Genomic DNA, 20,918 nt, shown 5'->3' with positions numbered 1-20,918 from the left:
AATAAAGCATAACAAAGAGATAAGAGAAAAAGGTTAAAAAAAAAAGGAATCATCCCATTATGTCACATATCCAAATATCTAGAGTTCCACAGAGACAGAAAAAATAGAGGAAAGGAAATCATCAACAAATTATTTTAATTTTCCAGAATCAAAGGACGCTGTATTCAGCACAATTGTTACAAAGAAACTTCTTTCAAGGAGACTTTCAGAAGACTAGAAAATATCCTATATGCTTGGAAAAAAAAAATCAGTGTCAAAGTCAAGAGTCAGAAAATTTTGCACTTCAATGGCAATACTGAAAACTAGAAAACATAGAAAATTATTTACAATCTAGAATTCTGTACCCAAACTATCAATAAAATATGAAGACAGAATCTGTCATAGGAGGAGAGAAGTGAAAAATCTCCAGCATGTTAATGAAGAAACATCTCAAGATGACAGTTGCACACAAAATGTAGAGGGCAACACATTCATACTGAAGAACATCAAAATACTCTAAAGAAGATTTCTTCAAGAAGACAAAACTACTAGAATACCTTGTGCAGACAAACTTACGAAGAGGATATTTAGACAGTTGGCAGAGTCTAAGCTTCAATCAGTAATATATATACTTTTTTTTTAAACCAAGCAAATAAGTAAATAAGACAACTCAAAGAGGGAAAAATTGTACAGAAAGAGAAAGCAGCCACAAGATACTTACATGTGGCTCAGCAGTGAATAGTGTGTACATAAATATATTAACATAAATACAGAATTAAAACTTACTCAATTACCCTATGACTATATTAGGAGGATGGATAGGTATGGGAAGTGGATGTGGTGGGGACAGGGAAAATGAAACAGAGCTAAATCCTTATTTTTCATATTAAGGAGTTTACTAGGTCTACCCAAAATTTTAAAAAATTAACAAGAAGCAATACAAACATGTTATTTACAGTCATGAAAACAAATATCAGGTAATCAGCTAAAATGTTTGTCTCTGGAGAAACTGAGGAAAGGATCAGGCAAGAGGCTGCTCTATTTGTAGCAAGTTTATTAGAACTATATAATTCTTTTTTCTAATCTTTTTAAATCTTTATTTATTTTTGAGAGAGGCAGAGACAGACTGTGAGCAGGGGAGGAAGAGAGAGAGAGGGAGACACAGAATCCGAAGCAGGTTCCAGGCTCTGAGCTGTCAGCACAGAGCCCAATGCGGGGCTCGAACTCACGAACCGTGAGATCACGACCTGAGCTGAAGTCAGACACTCAACCAACTGAGCCAAATTGAGCTTAAAATTATACACATAGATAATCTTGACCAAAGGATGTCCGGACAGAGAAAGAAAAGGGAGTGACACCATGTGTAATAGGAAGAGATTTTTAAAAACATACTTAATGGAGAAAAACAAAACTAATCATGAATGATACTGAATAATATACTAAAAACAATTTTTAAAAAATGTTTTAATGTTTATTTATTTTTGAGACAGACAAAGCACAAGCAGGGGAGGGTCAGAGAGAGAGAGGGAGACACAGAATCTGCAGCAGCCTCCAGGCTCTGAGCAGTCAGCACAGAGCCTGATGAGGGGCTCGAGCTCACGGACCATGAGATCATGACCTGAGCCGAATTTGGACATTTAACTGACTGAGCCACTCAGGCACCCCTATATTAAAAAATTTTAACTGTCAATGTCAGGATGTCAGAATGACCCACAAATTGCAAATTACATTTTTTTTCTTAGTGTTATTATTTTGTTTTAAAGTTGACTTCATGTTGCAAAATATTAAGGGAAAGACAAAAGAAAATTATGGTAGTTACATAATCAATACTGATTAGGTATATTTAGGATTTAAACTTTTATCTAAAGAGTTAGAGTAATGGGGGGGGGGGGGCAAACGGGTGGCTCAGTCGGTTAAGCGTCTGACTTCAGCTCAGGTCGTGATCTCGCAGTCTGTGAGTTCGAGCCCCGTGTTGGGCTCTGTGCTGACAGCTCAGAGTCTGGAGCCTGTTTTGGATTCTGTGTCTCCCCCTCTCTTTCTGCCCCTCCCCCGCTCACGCTCTGTCTCTGTTGCTCTCAAAAAATAAATAAAACATAAAAAAAAATTTAAAAGAGTTAGAGTTCATGGGGTCAGAGAAGGCTTTCAGATTCCATATGATAAAACCTACAAATTAGGATTTAATTTAAAGGCAATTTATTTATAAATAATACTTGCTGTAGCAACAAGAGCTCACTTACAAAAATCTTCATACTGGTGCTGTAGTTCATCCAAAATAAATAGAATATCTCTAATATCCACCATGTGGTTACCTGTAATAGAAAGAGTTAAGTTCAAGTACTGTTATTTCTTTTTTGAACACAAATCTAGTTTCCATCCCATTCTAATACAAAAACAACACAGAGATGTGTGAAAGTAGGAACAGAGGTTGTGAATAATATCTAGAATTGTTAATAGCTCAGTATACACTGAAAAATAAAAGACCATTATTTTCTTTTTCCCTTAATAAAAGAGTTTCCCATCAAAAGAAATTAGTCACATTTTAAGCTCCACAGCTAGGTAATCAGGTTAATATTTCATTCATTTAACAAATAGTGTTTTGAGAATTTACTATAGGTAGAATTTCAAGTTTTAGCTCTTTTGTCTTTCTCACTGGATTGTGAGCTCTTCAAGAGTACAGGATGTCATTTGTTTCCCCAATGCCTAGCAAATTATATACTTCCTAGCACTTAAAAACTAATTTTTTTGAGGGGCACCTGAGTGGCTCAGTCAGTTGAGTGTTTGACTCTTGATTTGGGCTCAGGTCATGATCTCAGAGTTCATGGGTTCGAGCCCCACGTTGGGCTCTGCGCTGACAGTGCAGAGCCTGCTTGGGATTCTCTCTTTCCCTCTCTCTCTGCCTCTCTCCCACTTGCACTGTCTCTCTCTCAAAATAAATAAACTTTAAAAAAATTATTTTTTAAAAATTATTTTTGATAAAACAGGGAGGGGGACAAAACATAAGAGACTTGTAAATATGGAGAACAAATTGAGGGTTACTGGAGGGGTTGTGGGAGAGAGGGTGGGCTAAACGGGTAAGGGGCACTAAGGAATCTACTCCAGAAGTCCTTGTTGCACTATATACTAACTAATTTGGACGTAAATTTAAAAAAATAAAAAATTAAATAAAAAAAAATATTTTTGAATGAATAAATATACTAAAGGCTGTAAAGAATCATGCAATGTCTACATTGTGGATAGCAGTAAACCATTTACTTAGCGTCTTACACATGTACAGCACTCCCATAATTATAACTTCCTATCATTCCTGCCCTTGCCTCTGTCTAAAACCATTTTCCTTCTTGGACAGTGTATGACAGAGAATGGGGTCAGAGACAGTGACCTCAAATAATGTTGTTCCAATTGGACACCCAATAGTTCTTGCCTCCAAATGTCTGACTTCGCTTGACATTCAAGGTGAGAAAGACCAGGTGTTGACTTACCTACTTATAAAAATACTAGGTTTGTTCTTCAGCCTATGCCTAAAAAATCAACTATTCAGTTATAAGCATAAGCAAAGACCCTGAAAAGAAGATGCCAGTTTTTAATGCGCCTTTTGAGTCAAAGAATTATTATATACACTATGGTTTTGGTGTTGGGTAAGTGTGATTCATTCTGCTTCTTTGAAAATTGGTAAGCTATGTCAGGTCCAGGACTTTAAATCACTGCAAAGCAAGTAAGTATTTGACCCAACCAAAGAAGTGCTAGACCAATTGATGTTAAGTTGCCTTCTGATTAGAACTGCTTCTTACATTCTGGGTTTTTTTTTAATTATTTTTAATGTTTATTTATTTTTGAGAGAGACAGAGACAGAATGCAAGTGGGTTGGGGCAGAGAGAGAGGGAGACACAGAATCTGAAGCAGGTTCCAGGCTCTGAGCTGTCAGCACAGAACCTGACGTGGGGCTTGAACTCACGAGCCACGAGATCATGACCTGAGCCGAAGTTGGACGCTTAACTGACTGAGCCACCCAGGCGCCACTCTTACATTCTGTTTTTTTATTTTCTTGGTATTTATTCTCATTCTGTTCTTGATTGTGGTTCTAACACCCCAGTGAACTTCTGGAACTTCTGTAGAGTCCATATCCCAAGTTCTTAGATCAAAGCATATGTTCTAAAATAATTCAAGGCTTCAACCCTCAAACTCGTGAATTTGATCTGTGTAAAGTTTCTGTTGGATCATCCACAAATTAATCCAATGGAGAAGGCTGTATTGTTTATATCTGGTCTCTACTTAAAGAACTCCCCTTTCTTGAAAGAGGTCCAACATTGACCAGTGAGCATGCAGTAGCCAACCATTTATAGATTTACTAGCTCTCGCTCAAATTCATTCCTTCTTCTATGCAATGACAAATACTTCTCACACACCTCTAAGACAAATACTATCCATTTATATAGTCTCTGGTGGCCAAATAAGCATTACAGAATCTGAAATTACTATTTTGATCCCTATCTAGCTTATCAAAACCTCAATGAATAATTCCTGATTGAGACTGAGACAATCAGTATAGTTACAGGTAGCATTTACTTCATAAGAGAAGTTCAAAACAGCTTCCCACTCTTACATTTGTCCTTCTGGAGGAAGCTCATATTGGAACTTTCCTTTCCATTCAACCTGGAAAATGTAACTATCTAATGTGGAAAAAAAAGTATCCTAATCATCAAAATCATATTCAAGGCAACATTACTTTGAAGGTGTAAAATGACTATTAACACATTTCCATAATCTCCACAATAGCTCCACAATATCAAAGACCTTCTCATCAAAAATCGTGCTAGTTACTACTTTTCACCCAATTCAATTACTAGATCGGTAAATACCAGGAGAGAAAAAACTACTGCACCAATATCCTATCTCAGAAACCAAACTACCAGAACTGTCATCAAGTGATTTTCCATATTCCTCTTGCCAGATCTTAATGAAGCAAATGCTTATTGGACTTCCTTGCAAATTCCAGCGGCATTCCTCTTCATCATGCATACTCATGAAGATATTCTCCATGTATCAGTATTGCTCCAAAAAACCAAACCAAATATAGAAACAAGATGTTAAAACAGTACCTATACCAGGGTGCTACGACTTCTACTAGCAGGATAACCGACTTATATCACTCCTTACTTCAAAATTCTGTTACAGAAGAATCCATATCTCTTACCGGGGTAACCCAAAACTTTTGGCATTCTGAGGGTGTCCTTTCCTTTAATGTTTAAGTAAAATAGCCCCAACCCCACACCATACATTATATGAACAGCAATCAATACTCCCTCCAAAATTTGAAGATTCCTGAGTGTTTTATACTCTGGCAGTTGATTTTCGTTTTTTCTATTCCCGTGGACTCCTGATATCTCTCACATTATCACATCCTATAGGTGCTATCTTCTCTCCACCCCAAGCCTACCTAACACAGAACCTACAGACCCTTTTCCTTTAAATCCACCCACCACATGACTAACACAAGGCTATTGTATATAACCAACTCTTACTAGATAACTTGAAATTAATGAGAGTAAGGGATTTCTTTATAGCACAGCAAGCACTACATAGTATTGTCCTAAAGTTCTACAGCCACTCTCTATTGATTGCTAGACCCCCATCCAATCTTAGGTTCCCTCAGTGTTCCTCTTCCAGCTGCTGATTAGCCACTGTTGTATTCTAAGTTCCTGTTGTTTTCTTATATAGAGTACTTTACCTTACCTTTTTGCTCAAACTAGGTATCTCCCAATAGGCTTTAGCTCTCATAATCAAACATACCTGTTAAAATGATTTTCCTAGTCAAAAGACAAGGACCTCCCCTATGAGGAATTTTACCTTAAGTCACAACCAGGTTATTAAAAATGACAAAATGAAAAAATCTTATTCTCTCTGGTTGGAGGAGATGGAGTGAAGGGTGAGACTTATTAATTCATTCAACATATATTTGTTGAGCAGTTAATATGTGCCACAAGCACTGTATGGAGTACTGAGGATACAATATTGAGCAAAAGTACACATGATATCTGCTTTCTTGGTATTTAGTCTTATTTGAGATACAGATCTTCACAAAACAATAAGAAATAGGGGTACCTGGGTGGCTCAGTCGGTTGGGCATCTCATTTTGGCTCAGGTCGTGATCTCATGGTTTGTGAATTCGAGCCCTGCGTTGGGCTCTGTGCTGACAGCTCAGAGCCTGGACCCTGCTTCAGATTCTGTGTCTTCCTCTCTCTCCCTGCCTCTCCCTCACTCACACTCTGTTTCTCTATCTCTCTCAAAAATAAACATTGAAAAAATTTTTTAAAAATATAAGAAATAAAAATTGCAACTGTGATTAGTGCTGTGAGAGTGTATGAGAACTTGACCTAGTCAGAAAAGTCATGCAAGCATCCTTAAAGAATAGAGTTGAGTTTAGATCCAAAGTGTAAGTCGTAATTCACTAGGAGGGGAAGAATGCTCCAGGAAAAGAAAAGAATATATGTAAAGGCTATGGCAGGAGGAAGCCTGGTATATAACTGAAATTCTAAGAGGGCACAGTAAGCAAAGCAGAATGTGGTCTGAGATGACGCTGGAGATCTAAGGTAAAGGCCAGACATTGCAAGTCCTTGTACGTGACCTTAAAGGGCTCTTCATCCCAAGAAGTATTATTAGAGTTTATGCAAGGAGGTAACATGATCAGATGCGTGGGGTTTTTTTATTTTTTTATTATGTTTATTTATCTTTGAGAGGGGAGGAGGGGTAGAGAGAGAGAGGGAGACAGAATCCGAAGCAGGCTCCAGGCTCCGAACTGTCAACACAGAGCCCAACATGGGGCTTGAAACCACAAGCCTGAGATCATAACTTGAGCCAAAGTCGGACACTTAACTGACTGAGCCACCCAGGCGCCCCACAGATGTGTGTTTTGAAAAGATCATTCTGGCCATAGTGTTAAGGGGGATAAGACTGGGTGTGGGTGGGGGCACCTGGGTGGCTCAGTCGGTTGAGCGTCCGACTTCGGCTCAGGTCATGATCTCACAGCTCGTGAGTTCGAGCCCCCCGTTGGGCTCTGTGCTGGCAGCTCAGAGCCTGGAGCCTGCTTCGGATTCTCCCTCTCTCTCTGCTCCTAACCCACTCGCATTCTGTCTCTCTCTCTCTCAAAAATAAATAAACATTAAAAAAAAAAAAAAAAGACTGGATGTGGGTGGACTTGTTAGGATGAACAGTGATGGTCCTAAGGAAAAATTATGGTAACTTGGACTAAGGTAATGGTGGAAAATAGATTTAAGAGATATCTAGAAGTTTAAAATAATAGTAATTCACAACGGTTGCATGAGGAGAACAGAGAAAACAGAGTTGTCAAGGATAATTCCCAGGTTTCTGCTTCCTATTTCTTGAGACTATTCTAGTGCCAATAGGTTCTATTTAACTCCTACAACAATCTATGAGATCAGCATAATTTTTCAGTTTAGCTCCCCAAGTAAAGTACAAAGCCTGGAAATCCAGACCAGAATTCCATAAGCCAGAAAAAAAAAAAAAAAAGTGGTTTCATATGTAATTTCTGTTGCTTCTGGTAGAGCATGCCCTAAAGGCTATTTAATAATATGACTTGAGATTAAGCTTTAAAATCCCTATTTTATGGGCATCTTTATGCTCCAGAACATCCCTCCACTTATGTCTATCAACCCAGAACTCACCATAAATGACTACCTACTAAAATCCATGCAGCCTGGTTCTATCTTCACACTACATCCCAGCCACCAAAGACCCCCTAAAAGCCACCACTGACAAATGACAAAAACCTGTGGAAGCCCATGGAAAAGGATGCCATGTCTGATAATGTTCCTGCCATATTTACACAAACTGTTCCCTCAGTCTAAAATGACTTTCTCATTCTTCATTACCACCTTCAACCAACTAACCCCTATTGATCCTTCAAAATTTAGCTCAGACATCACATTCTCTGATTATCTTTCCCTGGTGTTTCCAGTATACATTTGCAGCCTAACTACATTCTGTAACAGTATTTGCTATATATGACATTAAATTTTCATTTTATTTGACTCTTTCCACACTAGAATGTGAACTCCTTTGGAAAAAGAAATGTGTTCTATTCATCTCTATATCACCTTGCATAGTTCCAAGCACAGTAGATATTAAATGACTGACTCATTAAATACATGGATAATCAATGAATCAATCATTTATCAATCCATTATTATCAGACACCCCTGGTGACATATAAACATGTAATACAAAACATCTGCTAAATATATTCATAATGTTTTTTTAAAAATCTACATTTTGCAAAGAGTAACTGAATAGCATGAGAAAATTGTGTAATCAAAGCTATCTAATAAAGTTAAAAATTCAAGAAATTTAGGTCTCCTAATTTGTGAAGCCAATGCCCTTGACATTAAAGAAACCATCTCTCCACAAACAAGAAATGGAAAAGAGAGGAAAGTTTGAAAAGAAAATAAATACATTTTTTCTTAGATTTTTATCAAACATACCAAAATCTAATAATTTTAGAAATTTCTCATTTAATTTTTCTAGACTATCTCTTACCACAGACACCAGTAAGCAACATTGATAGGTGGCAAGAGGTAAGAATCAAGAAGGAGAGATAAAGGATGAATCAGAGCACTGATATCCAAGAAAGGTATATTTACATAGTAATTCAAATAACTCACTGTCTATACTAGCATGTTTTATCACTTCCTGAAAAGTTTCAGGAATTACAGGAATATCCATGCTATCCAAAACAGCAGCCAGTTCATCAGTCGCAACTCGACCACTTTTTATCCTACAGAAAATCTTCAAGGCATTCTGGAATGCTGCAAAAATATAATAAACAAAGAAGTTATTTTATCATGAGAATCAACAGCTTTTCTTGGAGGGGCTGATTTTGTGTCAACAGCCTACCAGGGTACAATACCTTTACATAGGCATAGGGTTTTCTAAAAATTTACCTGCAAGTAGGCATTTGCCCAATTCCATTTGCCCAATTTATATTAGGACCACATTCCTAATATAAAATGTAATTTTTGCTATTATCACTATTGATATAATATTAGCAAAGATAGGTGGTATTTATTGAATGCTATCTATATGCCAAACATTGTGCTAAAAGCTATAGGCATTGTGCTAAAAAGCTCTGGATTATCTGATTATTCTGTATTCACCGCTTAGTTAAGCCTTGTAACTAAAATAATTTCATATCTATCAGTGGTATAATCTATAATAGCAAGGCAGCTTAATCTAAAATTTGAGGGCATCATTGTTTTAAAATGTAATTTAGAAAAAATAGTGTAAAAGAAAGAACAGAATAGATGCAAAATTTCTCTTCAGATTTTTTATATTACAAAGAGTTTAGCAATGGTTTAACCACTATTTAAAGGTCTTCTATTTCTCCACAGAAACTTCATTTTCTTATGCTAACAGTCCTTAACATCAAAAATGAATTGGAAAGATTTGCAACAATATGGATAGAACTAGAGTGTATTGTGTAAGTGAAATAAGTCAGTTAGAAGACAAATATGTTTTCACTCATATATGGAATTTAAAAAACACAACAGATGAACATAGGGGAAGGAAAGGAAAAATAAGATAAAAACAATGAGACTCTTAAATACCGAGAACAAACTGAGGGTTGCTGGAGCGGAGGTGGATGGGGGATGGGCTAAATGGGTGAGGGGTATTAAGGAGGGCACCTGTTGGGATGAGCACTGGGTATTATATGTAAGTGATGAATCAGTGGATTCTACTCCTGAAACCAATACAACACTGTATGTTAACTAATTTGACTTTAAATAAATATTTTTTTAAAAATGAATTGGAAAGAACACAGTTAAATGAAAATATTCATGGGGCGCCTGGGTGGCGCAGTCGGTTGAGCGTCCGACTTCAGCCAGGTCACGATCTCGCGGTCTGTGAGTTCGAGCCCCGCGTCAGGCTCTGGGCTGATGGCTCGGAGCCTGGAGCCTGTTTCCGATTCTGTGTCTCCCTCTCTCTCTGCCCCTCCCCCGTTCATGCTCTGTCTCTCTCTGTCCCAAAAATAAATAAAAAACGTTGAAAAAAATTTAAAAAAAAATAAAATAAAATAAAAAATAAAAAAAAAAAGAAAATATTCATATTAATGAGAGAATTTTCCCTAAACAGATGTCCTCCTTAAAATCTAAACAGATTGATACCAGTGTCCTAATGCTAAATTTAAGTGATCCTCAGACTACCGCACCCCTTAATTTGATAAGGAAACACAATTCCCATAATCAACTTCAGAGAGCGAATCACTTTTTGTCAGACTACATTTTCTCGGAATTCAGGATATAACAAGCCTAGTGATCCACAAGTTCTTAGATTTGCACAATCATGGAGGAAGAACTGGGCATTATTCACTCATCCAACCAACCAGTTGTTATTGACCAGGCGAGCAAAAGTAGCAGAGGAAGGACCTCTGAGAATCCTCTCCTCCATAAAAGCTGTGAGAACACGGACGCAAACTGTCAGAATCAACTTTTTTCAAAACTCTGGCTATAAATCAAAGGCTTAGAGTAATCCAAAGAGTGTTTTCTTTCAGAAAAACGGCTGAACCTCAGTAATAGTGAGCTTTGTGGCATTTTAGCTTGCCATTATTCCCATCTTACCATCCCAGCTTCCCAGGAGCCTTGAAAACTAAGAGCCTACCCTCATGATGAAAAACAGCAGCCTGACAGCCAATGGAGAAGAATGAGTTTGGAACTTCTTCAAAGCCCCATTCTCTAAGAACTGTCATTATTAGACCTGTCTTGTGGCTCCCTGGAAGACCCTACTTGCCAAGCTGCCTTATTTGACCGGACTCAAAGCTTGCCCAAGGCAAAGAGCCTTTTCCCTGGAAGTACTCCTCAAACACAATCAGAGGCAATTAGTTAACATTATAACGGTCTGAAGTGGTGGGTAATAGTTGGAGCAAGCACTGGATGTTACATGTGAATGATGAAGCACTAAATTCCACTCCCGAAACCAGTATTATACTATATACTAACTAATTAGTTTAAGTAAAAACTTGAGACAAATGAACAAAAACCAGTCAGATTCAGAAGCCCTGCTCTTAAATGCTATTGCTGCTCTTCCAATGACATACTAATATTTTTTAGGATTAAAAAAAAATTTTTTTTTGGAGAGAGAGAGAGAACAGGGGAGAGGGGCAGAGGGAGGGAGGGAGGGAGGGAGAGAGAGAGAGACAGAGAGAGAGAGAGACAGAGAGAGAATCCCAAGCAGGCTCCATGCTTAATGTGGAGCTTGACTTGGGGCTTGATCCCACAACCCTGGGATTGTGACCTGAGCCAAAATCAAGAGTTAGATACTCCACGGACTAAGCCACCCAGGGGCCCCGACCCACTGATTTTTAAAAATCAAATAAACCCACAACTGTACAAAGAAGAAAGATAAAAGCAACACAAATTTCCCAACCAGAGCATGCAAAAAATGATGCATTTTGATTAATATCCTACTTGGATACCTTTCTATGTCTCTTTACGTTCATCAACGATTGTGAACATTTCACTCAATTAAAACAGTACATATAGTATACTGCCTTTTCACTAAAAATATGCCATGGACCTATTTACAAGTCAATAAATGTAGATTCATGCCATTAAAAAAAAACAATTGGGGCAAATAATAGGCTAACAAACAAGCTTAAAAGGAAAATCTGGGAAATGAGACGTCTGTAGAGGCCTTTGAAAAGTTCCAACATATTCCTGAGCATCTAGATGGCCACACACATAAACAGGTCTGTACCCAGGAATACCAGAGTAGGTTCTGAACTCTCAGGTCTGGCTTACGTTGAGGATATACACACGCAGGAAGTGAAGGCTAAGGAAGAGTTGAAAACTATCTGTCTGAGTGTTGAAGGCATGCCCCAATGCACACATAGGGTCCCTCTGGTTCTCCTCTACCTAATAACTGGCAATTAATTTTGCCTTGAAAGGAACTTAAGGACACAAGCACACATATATAAACTATAATGTGAAAATAAATATGTATAAAATATAAAATATAAGAAAAGATATTCATTGTGAAAGTGTCTATAATAGGAAGGTAATTAGAATCAATAAAGGATTAGTTAAATAAATTATAGTACATCTACATTTTTCAGACACCATGCAGCTATTAAAAAATAAAAGGATCGAGCACCTCGGTGGCTCAGTTGGTTAAGCATCCGACTATTCTGGCTCAGGTCATGACCTCATGGATTGTAAGATCAAGCCCCACATCAGGCTCTACACTGACAGCATGGAGCCTGCTTGGGATTCTATCTCCCTTACTTTCTGCCCTTCCCTCACTTGCTCTGTATCTCTCTCAAAATAAATAAAAATAAACTTAAAAACAATTTTTTTTAAGTAAAGGCTGACCTACACTTACTGGCATGGGGAAAACTTTCCAAGACATATTACTCAGTTAAAAAAAAAAATCATGCTAGACAACAAAGTACATAGCATGATCCCTTTCTCTTAAAGTATAAGATGATCATATTTTTCCCTTTTATTTTCTTAGGGTCTCTTGATTTCTAACTGTATGCTTGATCTTTTCACTTGCCTCTATAAGACCCAGGTACTCTAGTTCTCTTCTGCCTGGTAACTGATAACTCATTTTCTCTTACAAAATATGTAAATATATACATTCATAAATGCATATAATAAAAGATGCTAAAGTCAACATTAACTTTAATATAGGAAGGATCAAAGAGGGTATTTTACATTTATATACTATTATATTGCTTGGATATTTTACTAAAAATAGTGTATTTGAGAATTAGGCATACTGTTTTAAGAGGAAGAAAAGAAATTTGGCACTTCTTGGTTGGTCTCAGAACATTTGACCATAAATAATAAATAAGGTCAAAATAGAAAACCAGAACTTGAAAAACAAAGGAATACATGATAGCTCAACTGTGGCTCGACAAGCAGGCAGTACTTAGGTACCCAAACACACTTACAAATCTAGTCAAGAAAAAGCTATAACCTGAAAACCAAATAGACAAAGAGGAAACCCAGTGCTATAGGAGTTAATCAAAATGCCAAGTAGGAAGAAATTCAAAGAGGGAAAGCAAGCCAAGCATCACATCTATATTGCTAATTGATGCATACGGTAATGTATTAAATAACATTCACTACATTAATGAATAAACATTAAAGAGTTTTTCTTGCCTCTTGCTTCTTATCCAGGTATATAAAGATTATCACATTCATATATCCTTGATTCCAAGAAAATACAGGCTGGTTGACAGAAATATATAATCCCAAGGACAGATCATAGGAATTTGATCTTGCCTAATGGCAAAACCAAGGAACTGGTTTTTGTTTTGATTTGTTTTAACCCAAAGAACTGTTAAAATTAGGTCACAAACCCTAGAGATCTCAGAATATTGGAAGCACTGTTTCTATCAGTAACATGAATATTTCTTCCAATCACTTTCTTTGCTATTTATAGGAGTGTAAACTAAAAGTTGTTAGGAGATCCATCAGTGTCGGAAATTTTTAGGGAGAAATACAAGCAGATTCCAAAGAGAGCAAAGAAAGTACTATTCACAATGGAGAAGAAAACAGATATGAGATTTCAAAGGGAAAAAAAGAAAAAAACACATGAACAAAGAAAGGCCTGGAAACAAGAATGAAATTGGCATGTATAGACATTTGTGTCTATAACTGGAGCATGGGGTTCTTGCCTGGAAAAGATTCTACCAAGAGGAAAGTGGCAAGAAAAATTATAAGGGGGTGAGGATGTCAAGCATAAGGGTTTGGACCACATTCATTTCATCACAGGAAAAGCATCTAAATTTTTGAGCAGGAGAATGATATGACAAAAATCGTGTGTTAAGAAAATCTAGCAGTTGCATGCAGGAATAAGTGGAGATTATGGATAGAAAATTAGGATACTAATTGGGGTGGACAGGTTTTTAGTGCCTTTTATGAAATAACTCGTGTCTAATTTTTCTCAACCTAGGCTACAGGGGAAAAAACTATGTAAGAGATCTGAAAAAAACATAAATTCATATAACCATCCCACCCTAAAATCAGTGACAATCAAAATCATTCTTTTCTGCAATTTTGAAGAATCGTTTTTTTTTTACCTGGATCCTGGGAGACCAAATAACAAACATCATTCATAGTCTTAAGGAAATCTGAAAAATCCAGCATTCCATTAACTATAATAATGGTTCAGAAACAGAAGGAAAAAAACTGCATTAGCAAACTCATTAAGAACATAAGATAAAAATGCAAACTAAAAATGTGAATAGAATTAACTGATAGTCTAGAGGAGCATTAACATTAAATATAGAATGTAAAAAGAAAACCTATCATAAAAACATAATTACACATTTTAATTATATAGTAAATAGTGCCCAGCAATAATCAAAATGATATAGATTAGAATTTAAGATACTGCAATATTCTTTACTCAAAGCTCTAATTTTTATACTTGTCATTAGGTGCAAAAAAATCATGCAATTTGTCAATTTTACATATATAATGGTTTTACCTGAAAAGAATAGGACTGATTTCATCGTGTTCTAGCTAAGACCCTCTATACCAGTGGTTTTAGGGGAGATTACAGATCCAGATGAGACTCTAATGAAAGCTTTGCCTCAAATCATTCCATCTCCTTCTCTCCTCTCCTCCTTTCCTCTCTCTCTCTCTCTCTCTCTCTCTCTCATTACACACACACACACACAAAATGCATTAAACAAATGCACAAAATATTGCACAATATTAAAATCTTCATCCAAAAAATCATCTCATTTATCACGCAAAAAGTAATGCCTATTTATTAAAAGAAAGAAAGAAATCTAAATTGTACAAATGAAAATTTCAGTAAGAAATTATTGCTTGGTTTGAGTGAGAAGTTGAAATTATGGAGCTTTTTTTTCTGCATGTTAATGCACAGGTCATCTCTGATGAGCAGCTAGAGCTGAAAATCCAGATTTACAAAGTGTGACAAAACACAGAATCAGGATTCTTCTGCCTCATTTTCTAGACAAGCATAGATCTGTGTCAAGCAACATCTTAATTTTTCAAGATTCTTCAAGTTAAATAACTCTAATGTCATTTTCCTCTTCATATAGTAAATGAGGCCAATTTTGAAAGGGTTTATCTGTGTTTGGAAGAAACTTATTATAAATTTACATTTTAAATTAATGTAATCTGAACAAAGTAACTTATAAAAGAACATTTCAGTGCTTCTGGTGGTCTGCAGGCTTCTACGTTCAGAGAAATTGACAAGGCTTAGTTGTTCTCATTTCTAAACCACAGAAACACTTTCTGGATTGGAAAATTTGTCAAGTTGTCTACCTCAAAAATTTTTTTTCAGTGTAATAACTTGAGAGTGGTTTCTCCTTTCCTTCAAAGAAACAATGAAACATTTGTGCAAATTTCAATCAATTATTTTGATTTGTTTTCTGACTTCTATGTGACTTAGGTTTAAACAAAAACCTTATAGATAAAACATCAAGAGCACAATCCATACAAGAAATAGTTGTAGACTAGACTTCTTCAGAAGTATGAACTTAAGTTGAAAGATATTCTTCAAAAATTGGGGTGGCTGGGTGGCTCAGCTGGTTAAATTCCGACTCTTGATTTTGGCTCAGGTCATGATCTCACAGTTGGTGAGTTCAAGCCCCGCATAGGGCTCTGTGCTGACAGGGCAGAGCCTGCTTGGGATTCTCTTTCCTCTCTATTCCTCCCTTGCCTGTGCTCTCTCTCACATATCCAGTAAAGGACTCGTATTCAGAATATATACATTCAAAATGCAATAGTAGGAACACAAACACATTTTCAATGGGCATAAGATATACAGGTAGCAAAAAAAGCACATGAAGATATATTCAAAATCATTTGATCATTCAGGAAATGTAAATTAAAACCACAATGAGAAAACACCATACATCTATTAGAATGACAATTTTTAAAGGCTCACCAACTCCAGGATTGACAAGGATGAGAAGCATCTGAAACTGTCATAAATTGTTCATAACAATGTAAAAATAATTCAGCTGCTTTGCAAGCACAGTTTAGCAGTTTCTAAAAAATTCAAATATACCTACCATATGACCCAGTTATCCTACCATCAGGTATTTACCCAAGATAAATGAAAGTATATGACTACACAAAGACACATAAATGAATGTTTACACCAGCTTTATTTGTAATAGCCAAAAACTAGAAGCAATCCAAACATCATCAATTAATGAATGGATGAACAAATCATGGTACATCCATAAGAGAGAACGCTGCTTAGCAATAAAAAGAAATAAACCTGATATGTACCAAAGCATAGATGAATCTCAGTATAATTAAGCTGAGTGAAAGAAATCAAACTAAAAAAATGAGTACTTACTGCATGATATCATTTATATAAAGTTCTAGAAAATACAAACAATCTGTAGTGACAGAAGCAGGTTAGTGTTTGCTTGGGAAGTAGTGAGGGGGGGTTGTGGAAAGAGAATGGGGGCTTACAAAGGGGTATAATGGGATTGAGTTTTCACAAGTATATACATATGTAGAAATTTTCAAATTGTATACTTTAAATATGTCAAGTATATACCTCAATAAAACTATAAAATATGCAGATAATTTAAAATCCATTGGAATAGCCAATTCCAAAAACAGTACAGAGGTTTTGTCTAAAAATTAAAAACAGAACTATCATATCATCCAGCAAGCTCACTTTTGGATATATACCCAAAGGAAATAAAAGCACTGTCTCAAAGAGCTATGTGCACTTCAAACATTGCAGCATTATGCACAATAGCCAAGAAATGGAAACAGCCTAAATGCTCACCAACAGATGAATAAAGAAAATGTAACCTCTATGTATATGACATATTCTGGAGGGTGGAGGGAATGGGCAGATGTTTGTCAAAGGATACAAACTTTAGGTATAAGATGAACAAGTTCTGGGAATCTGATGTACAGCATGGTGACTATAGTTAATAATACTATATTGTATCTTTGAAATTTGCTGAGAGACTATATCCTAAGAGAGTAGTGTTCTCATCACACACAAAAAAGGTAACTATGTGAGGTGATGGAGATGTTCTTTACTTGATAGCTGGTAATCATTTCACAATGTATATGTATATCAAATCATTATGTTGTACACTTTAAATATATGCAATTTATATTTGTCAATTATATCTCAATAAAGCTGGACAAGATAACATGACTTGACATAAACCATGTTCCTATAGGTATATGCATATCCTATGACCCAGCTTCTTCATTTCTAGAAATCTATCCTATAAAAATATTTACACAAATGTGCAAGAATTGATGAACAAGGATGCTCTTTATAGCATTATTCGTAATAGCAAAAATTTTAGAGGTAACTTCACCATTAATCAATATGAGACCAATTAAAATGTATATAACAAATATCCAGGAAAAATACCTACCAAATTATTAAGTGTGTACTATGAAGAATTGTAGGGAAAGATTGAGGTGAAGAGATAATTTTCGTTTTGTAATTTGTAAACTTCTTTAAGCTAAAAATACTAACTTAAAACAAAAAAACCTTTATATTCAGTTATTAAACTTTTTCTTGTATTTGCAATTTTTACCAAGATATTCAATATAGGTCTACATTTTTTCAATGTAAAAATTAAGGAATAAAAATTTAAACTAACATATGTTATCTAAAATTGTTTGTATGGACACTAATAATGAAGCAGCAGAAAGAGAAATTAAGAAAACAATCCCATGTACAATGGCACCAAAAATAATAAAATACCAAGAATAAACTTAAGCAAGGAGGTGAAAGATCTGTACTCAGAAAACTATAAGACATTGATGAAAGAATGTGAAGATAACACAAACAAATGGAAAGACATTCCGGGCTCACGAATTAGAAGAATATTGTTAAAATATCCACACTACCCAAAGCAATCTACAAATGTAATGCAATCTCTATCAAAATACCAACAGCATTTCACAGAACTAGAACTAACAATCCTAAAATTTGTATGGAAACAGAAATGACTCCAAATAGCCAAAACAACCTTCAAAAATAAAAAGAAAGCTGGAGGTATCATAATTCCAGATTTCAAGTTATATTACAAAGCAGTAGTAATCAAAACAGTGTGGTACTGGCACAAAAATAGACACATAGATCAATGGAACAGAATAGAAAACACAGAAGTAAACATACAGTTAAATGGCCAATTAATCTTCAACAAAGGAGACAAGAATATGCATTTGGAAAAGAGAGTCCCTTCAACAAACGGTGTTGGGAAAACTGGACAGCAACATGCAACAGAATGAAACTGGACCACTTTCTTACACTATACACAAAAGTTCAAAATGGACTAAGAACTTAAATGTTAGACCTAAAACCATAAAAATCCTAATAGAGAGCAGAGGCAGTAATTTCTCTGACATCAGCCATAGCAACATCTTTTTAGATACATCTCCTGAGGCAAGGGAAACAAAAGTAAAAATAAACTACTGGGATTACCACAGAATAAAAAGCTTTGGTACAGCAAAGGAAACAACCAATAAAACTAAACAATAACCTACTGAATGGGATAAGATGTTTGCAAATGACATACCCAATAAAGGGTTAGTATCCAAAATATATAAAGAACCTATATAATTCAACACCAGAAAAACAAATAATCCATTTTAAATGGGCAGAAGACAGGAACAGACATTTCTTCAAAGAAGACCTACATATGGCCAACAGACACATGAAAAGGTGTTCAACATCACTCATCATCAGGGAAATGCAAATCAAAACCACAATGAGATATCACCTCACACCTATCAAAATGGCTAAATTTAAAAACACAAGAAAAAACAAGTGTTGGCAATGATGTAGAAAAAAAAAGGAACCCTTGTGCATTGTTGGTGGGAATGCAAACTGGTGTAGCCACTGTGGAATACAGTACGGAGATTCCTCAAAAAATGAAAACTACCATATGATCCAGTAATCGTACCTCTGGGAATTTACCCAAAGAAAACATAAACATTAATTCATAGGTATATAGGCATCCCTAGGTTTATTGCAGCATTATTTAAAATAGCCAAATTATGGGAGCAGTCCAAATGTCCATCGATAGATGAATGAAGATGTGGTATATATATATATACATATACAATGGAATATTATTCAGCCATAAAAGGAATTAAATCTTGCCATTTGCAAAAACATGGATGGAGCTAGGGAGTATAATGCTGAGTGAAATAAGCCAGTCAGAGAAACACAAATACCATATGATTTTACTCACATGTAGAATTTATGAAACAAAACAAATGAACAAAGTGGTGGGGGGCGGGGGTGGGGAACAGGACAAACCAACAAACATACTCTTAACTGTAGAGAACAAACTGGGGGTTACCAGAGGGAAAGTGGATGAGGGGATGGATGAAATAGGTGAAGGGGATGAAAAGTATACTTATCTTGATGAGCACTGCGTAATATAGGGAATTGCTGAATCACTATATTGTAGACCTGAAACTAATACAACACTGTATGCTAACTAACTGGAATTAAAATAAAATAAAAACAAATAAAATAAAATAGGTTGTATGGCTTTGGAGTAGACTTTTATCTTTCTGTCCCTCAGTTTCCCCAACTGTAAATCCAGGTAATTGGAAGAAACTCCATCTGAAGTCTTGAAATCTAAAGTTCTAAAGATTTATTGCTTTGAATTTCTAATAACAGTATTACTTAAAAGCCTTAAAATGTTCACATCCTTTGACCTAGAAATTTCAATTTTAGTGACCTATCTTTTGTCTGATGAGATAAAGAGAAAAAACCCTGCTTATAACAGCAAAAATATTAGAAATAACATATTTATTTAGATTATTTGTTATATAGCTTATTTTTCAAAACAATTTGTTTTTGTGCTTTGATCTGTTCCACAGAATAATTCACAGCTGCCAAAAGCCAAGCTCTCCAACCAGCCTGATGGCAGGGGCCGGGCGGTAGACAGATCGGGACTGCATGGTGGCCCACCGACAGTGAAGCTTCTCGTACTCCTGCTTTTATGTAATTTGGCCTTAGCATTGGTCAGGGCAGCCCCCCTACCAATGAAAGTACCTGGGGATTTGTCGGTTGGGGAATTGCCCATGACAGGCCCCCTGGGAAAAGGACCATGGGGGAAAGAAATAAGATTCCGCAGGGAAATTATGCGGGCCTATATCCAGCCCTTGCCACCCCCTGTAAAGACTCCCCTACCTAAAGGAAGGATAGCCCCATATATTTCCCAGCCAGGGAGGGGGACAAATGGATTTGAAATCCCCACCCTGGCAACAAAGGAATGTATCTATGGATACAAATTACTCCAACCCTAGGCCCACTTGGCCCCCAGGAGGCATTCCAGATGATAACTGGACCTGGTGGGTTAAGGTACAGAATGGTTCATTAGTTCCTAGGTATACACTGTCTCCCTGGGAGCGCATAAGGCGTGGGTTCCCAGGGCCCTCTTGGCTCCCTCCCGGCACCCCGGACCAAAGCGAATAACTTTTGTTCCTTATACGCAAATGGTTCAAAGAAACAATTAAGAAGTAATGTCCCTGTAAATGTTCCACTTGAGGTGTTGAGAGATAGATGACCTTCATGAAAATAGCAAAGCAAATGCTTTATAGACTATAAATAAACATAGATACATAATGAAAATAATATGAAGAAATTAATTTCTTGTAACGTTACAAGAAAATAACCATGTTGTCCCTTAATGGGTGATTACACAAAGGAACATTTTTAGAATTAGGTAAAGCCAAGAAACATAGATGACGCACGCTACAAGGAAATTGCTAACAAACATAATGCCACGTTTGCCGCAATAAAGCGGCCAGTCTAACACACCGTTGTTGTCCGTGTCCATTTGTTATTTTCGCCGACACCGTGAATCCTTCGGGAACCCCTGGGCCTGCTGGGGCTGGACCCCGGCACACAGCCATTTAAAAAGGCAGTGT

At 36.4% G+C, this 20,918-nt stretch overlaps 2 protein-coding genes across 10 annotated transcripts in view; one reads left to right on the top strand and one right to left on the bottom strand.

Annotated features, from left to right (window-relative positions):
* CDC27 (cell division cycle 27) overlaps positions 1–20,918 on the top strand; it is an 803,505-nt gene that overhangs the window by 577,918 nt on the left and 204,669 nt on the right. The gene's annotated exons all lie outside the window — the stretch shown is intronic.
* EFCAB13 (EF-hand calcium binding domain 13) overlaps positions 1–20,918 on the bottom strand; it is a 168,352-nt gene that overhangs the window by 120,009 nt on the left and 27,425 nt on the right. For 8 of the 9 annotated variants that reach the window (XM_049637549.1, XM_049637548.1, XM_049637547.1 and 5 more), the window contains 3 exons: positions 14,075–14,149; positions 8,655–8,798; positions 2,217–2,288 (listed from right to left, as the gene is read on the bottom strand). In XM_049637549.1, coding sequence (XP_049493506.1) covers positions 2,217–2,288; positions 8,655–8,798; positions 14,075–14,149 — 291 coding nt within the window. The remainder of the gene's footprint in view (positions 1–2,216; positions 2,289–8,654; positions 8,799–14,074; positions 14,150–20,918) is intronic. The other variant, XM_049637552.1, reaches the window with a different exon arrangement.

This window comes from Panthera uncia, chromosome E1 (genome assembly GCF_023721935.1).
Source record: "Panthera uncia isolate 11264 chromosome E1, Puncia_PCG_1.0, whole genome shotgun sequence".
NCBI lineage: Eukaryota > Metazoa > Chordata > Mammalia > Carnivora > Felidae > Panthera > Panthera uncia.
Note: the sequence above shows the minus strand (reverse complement) of the source record. Positions and strands in the feature narration are given on the sequence as shown.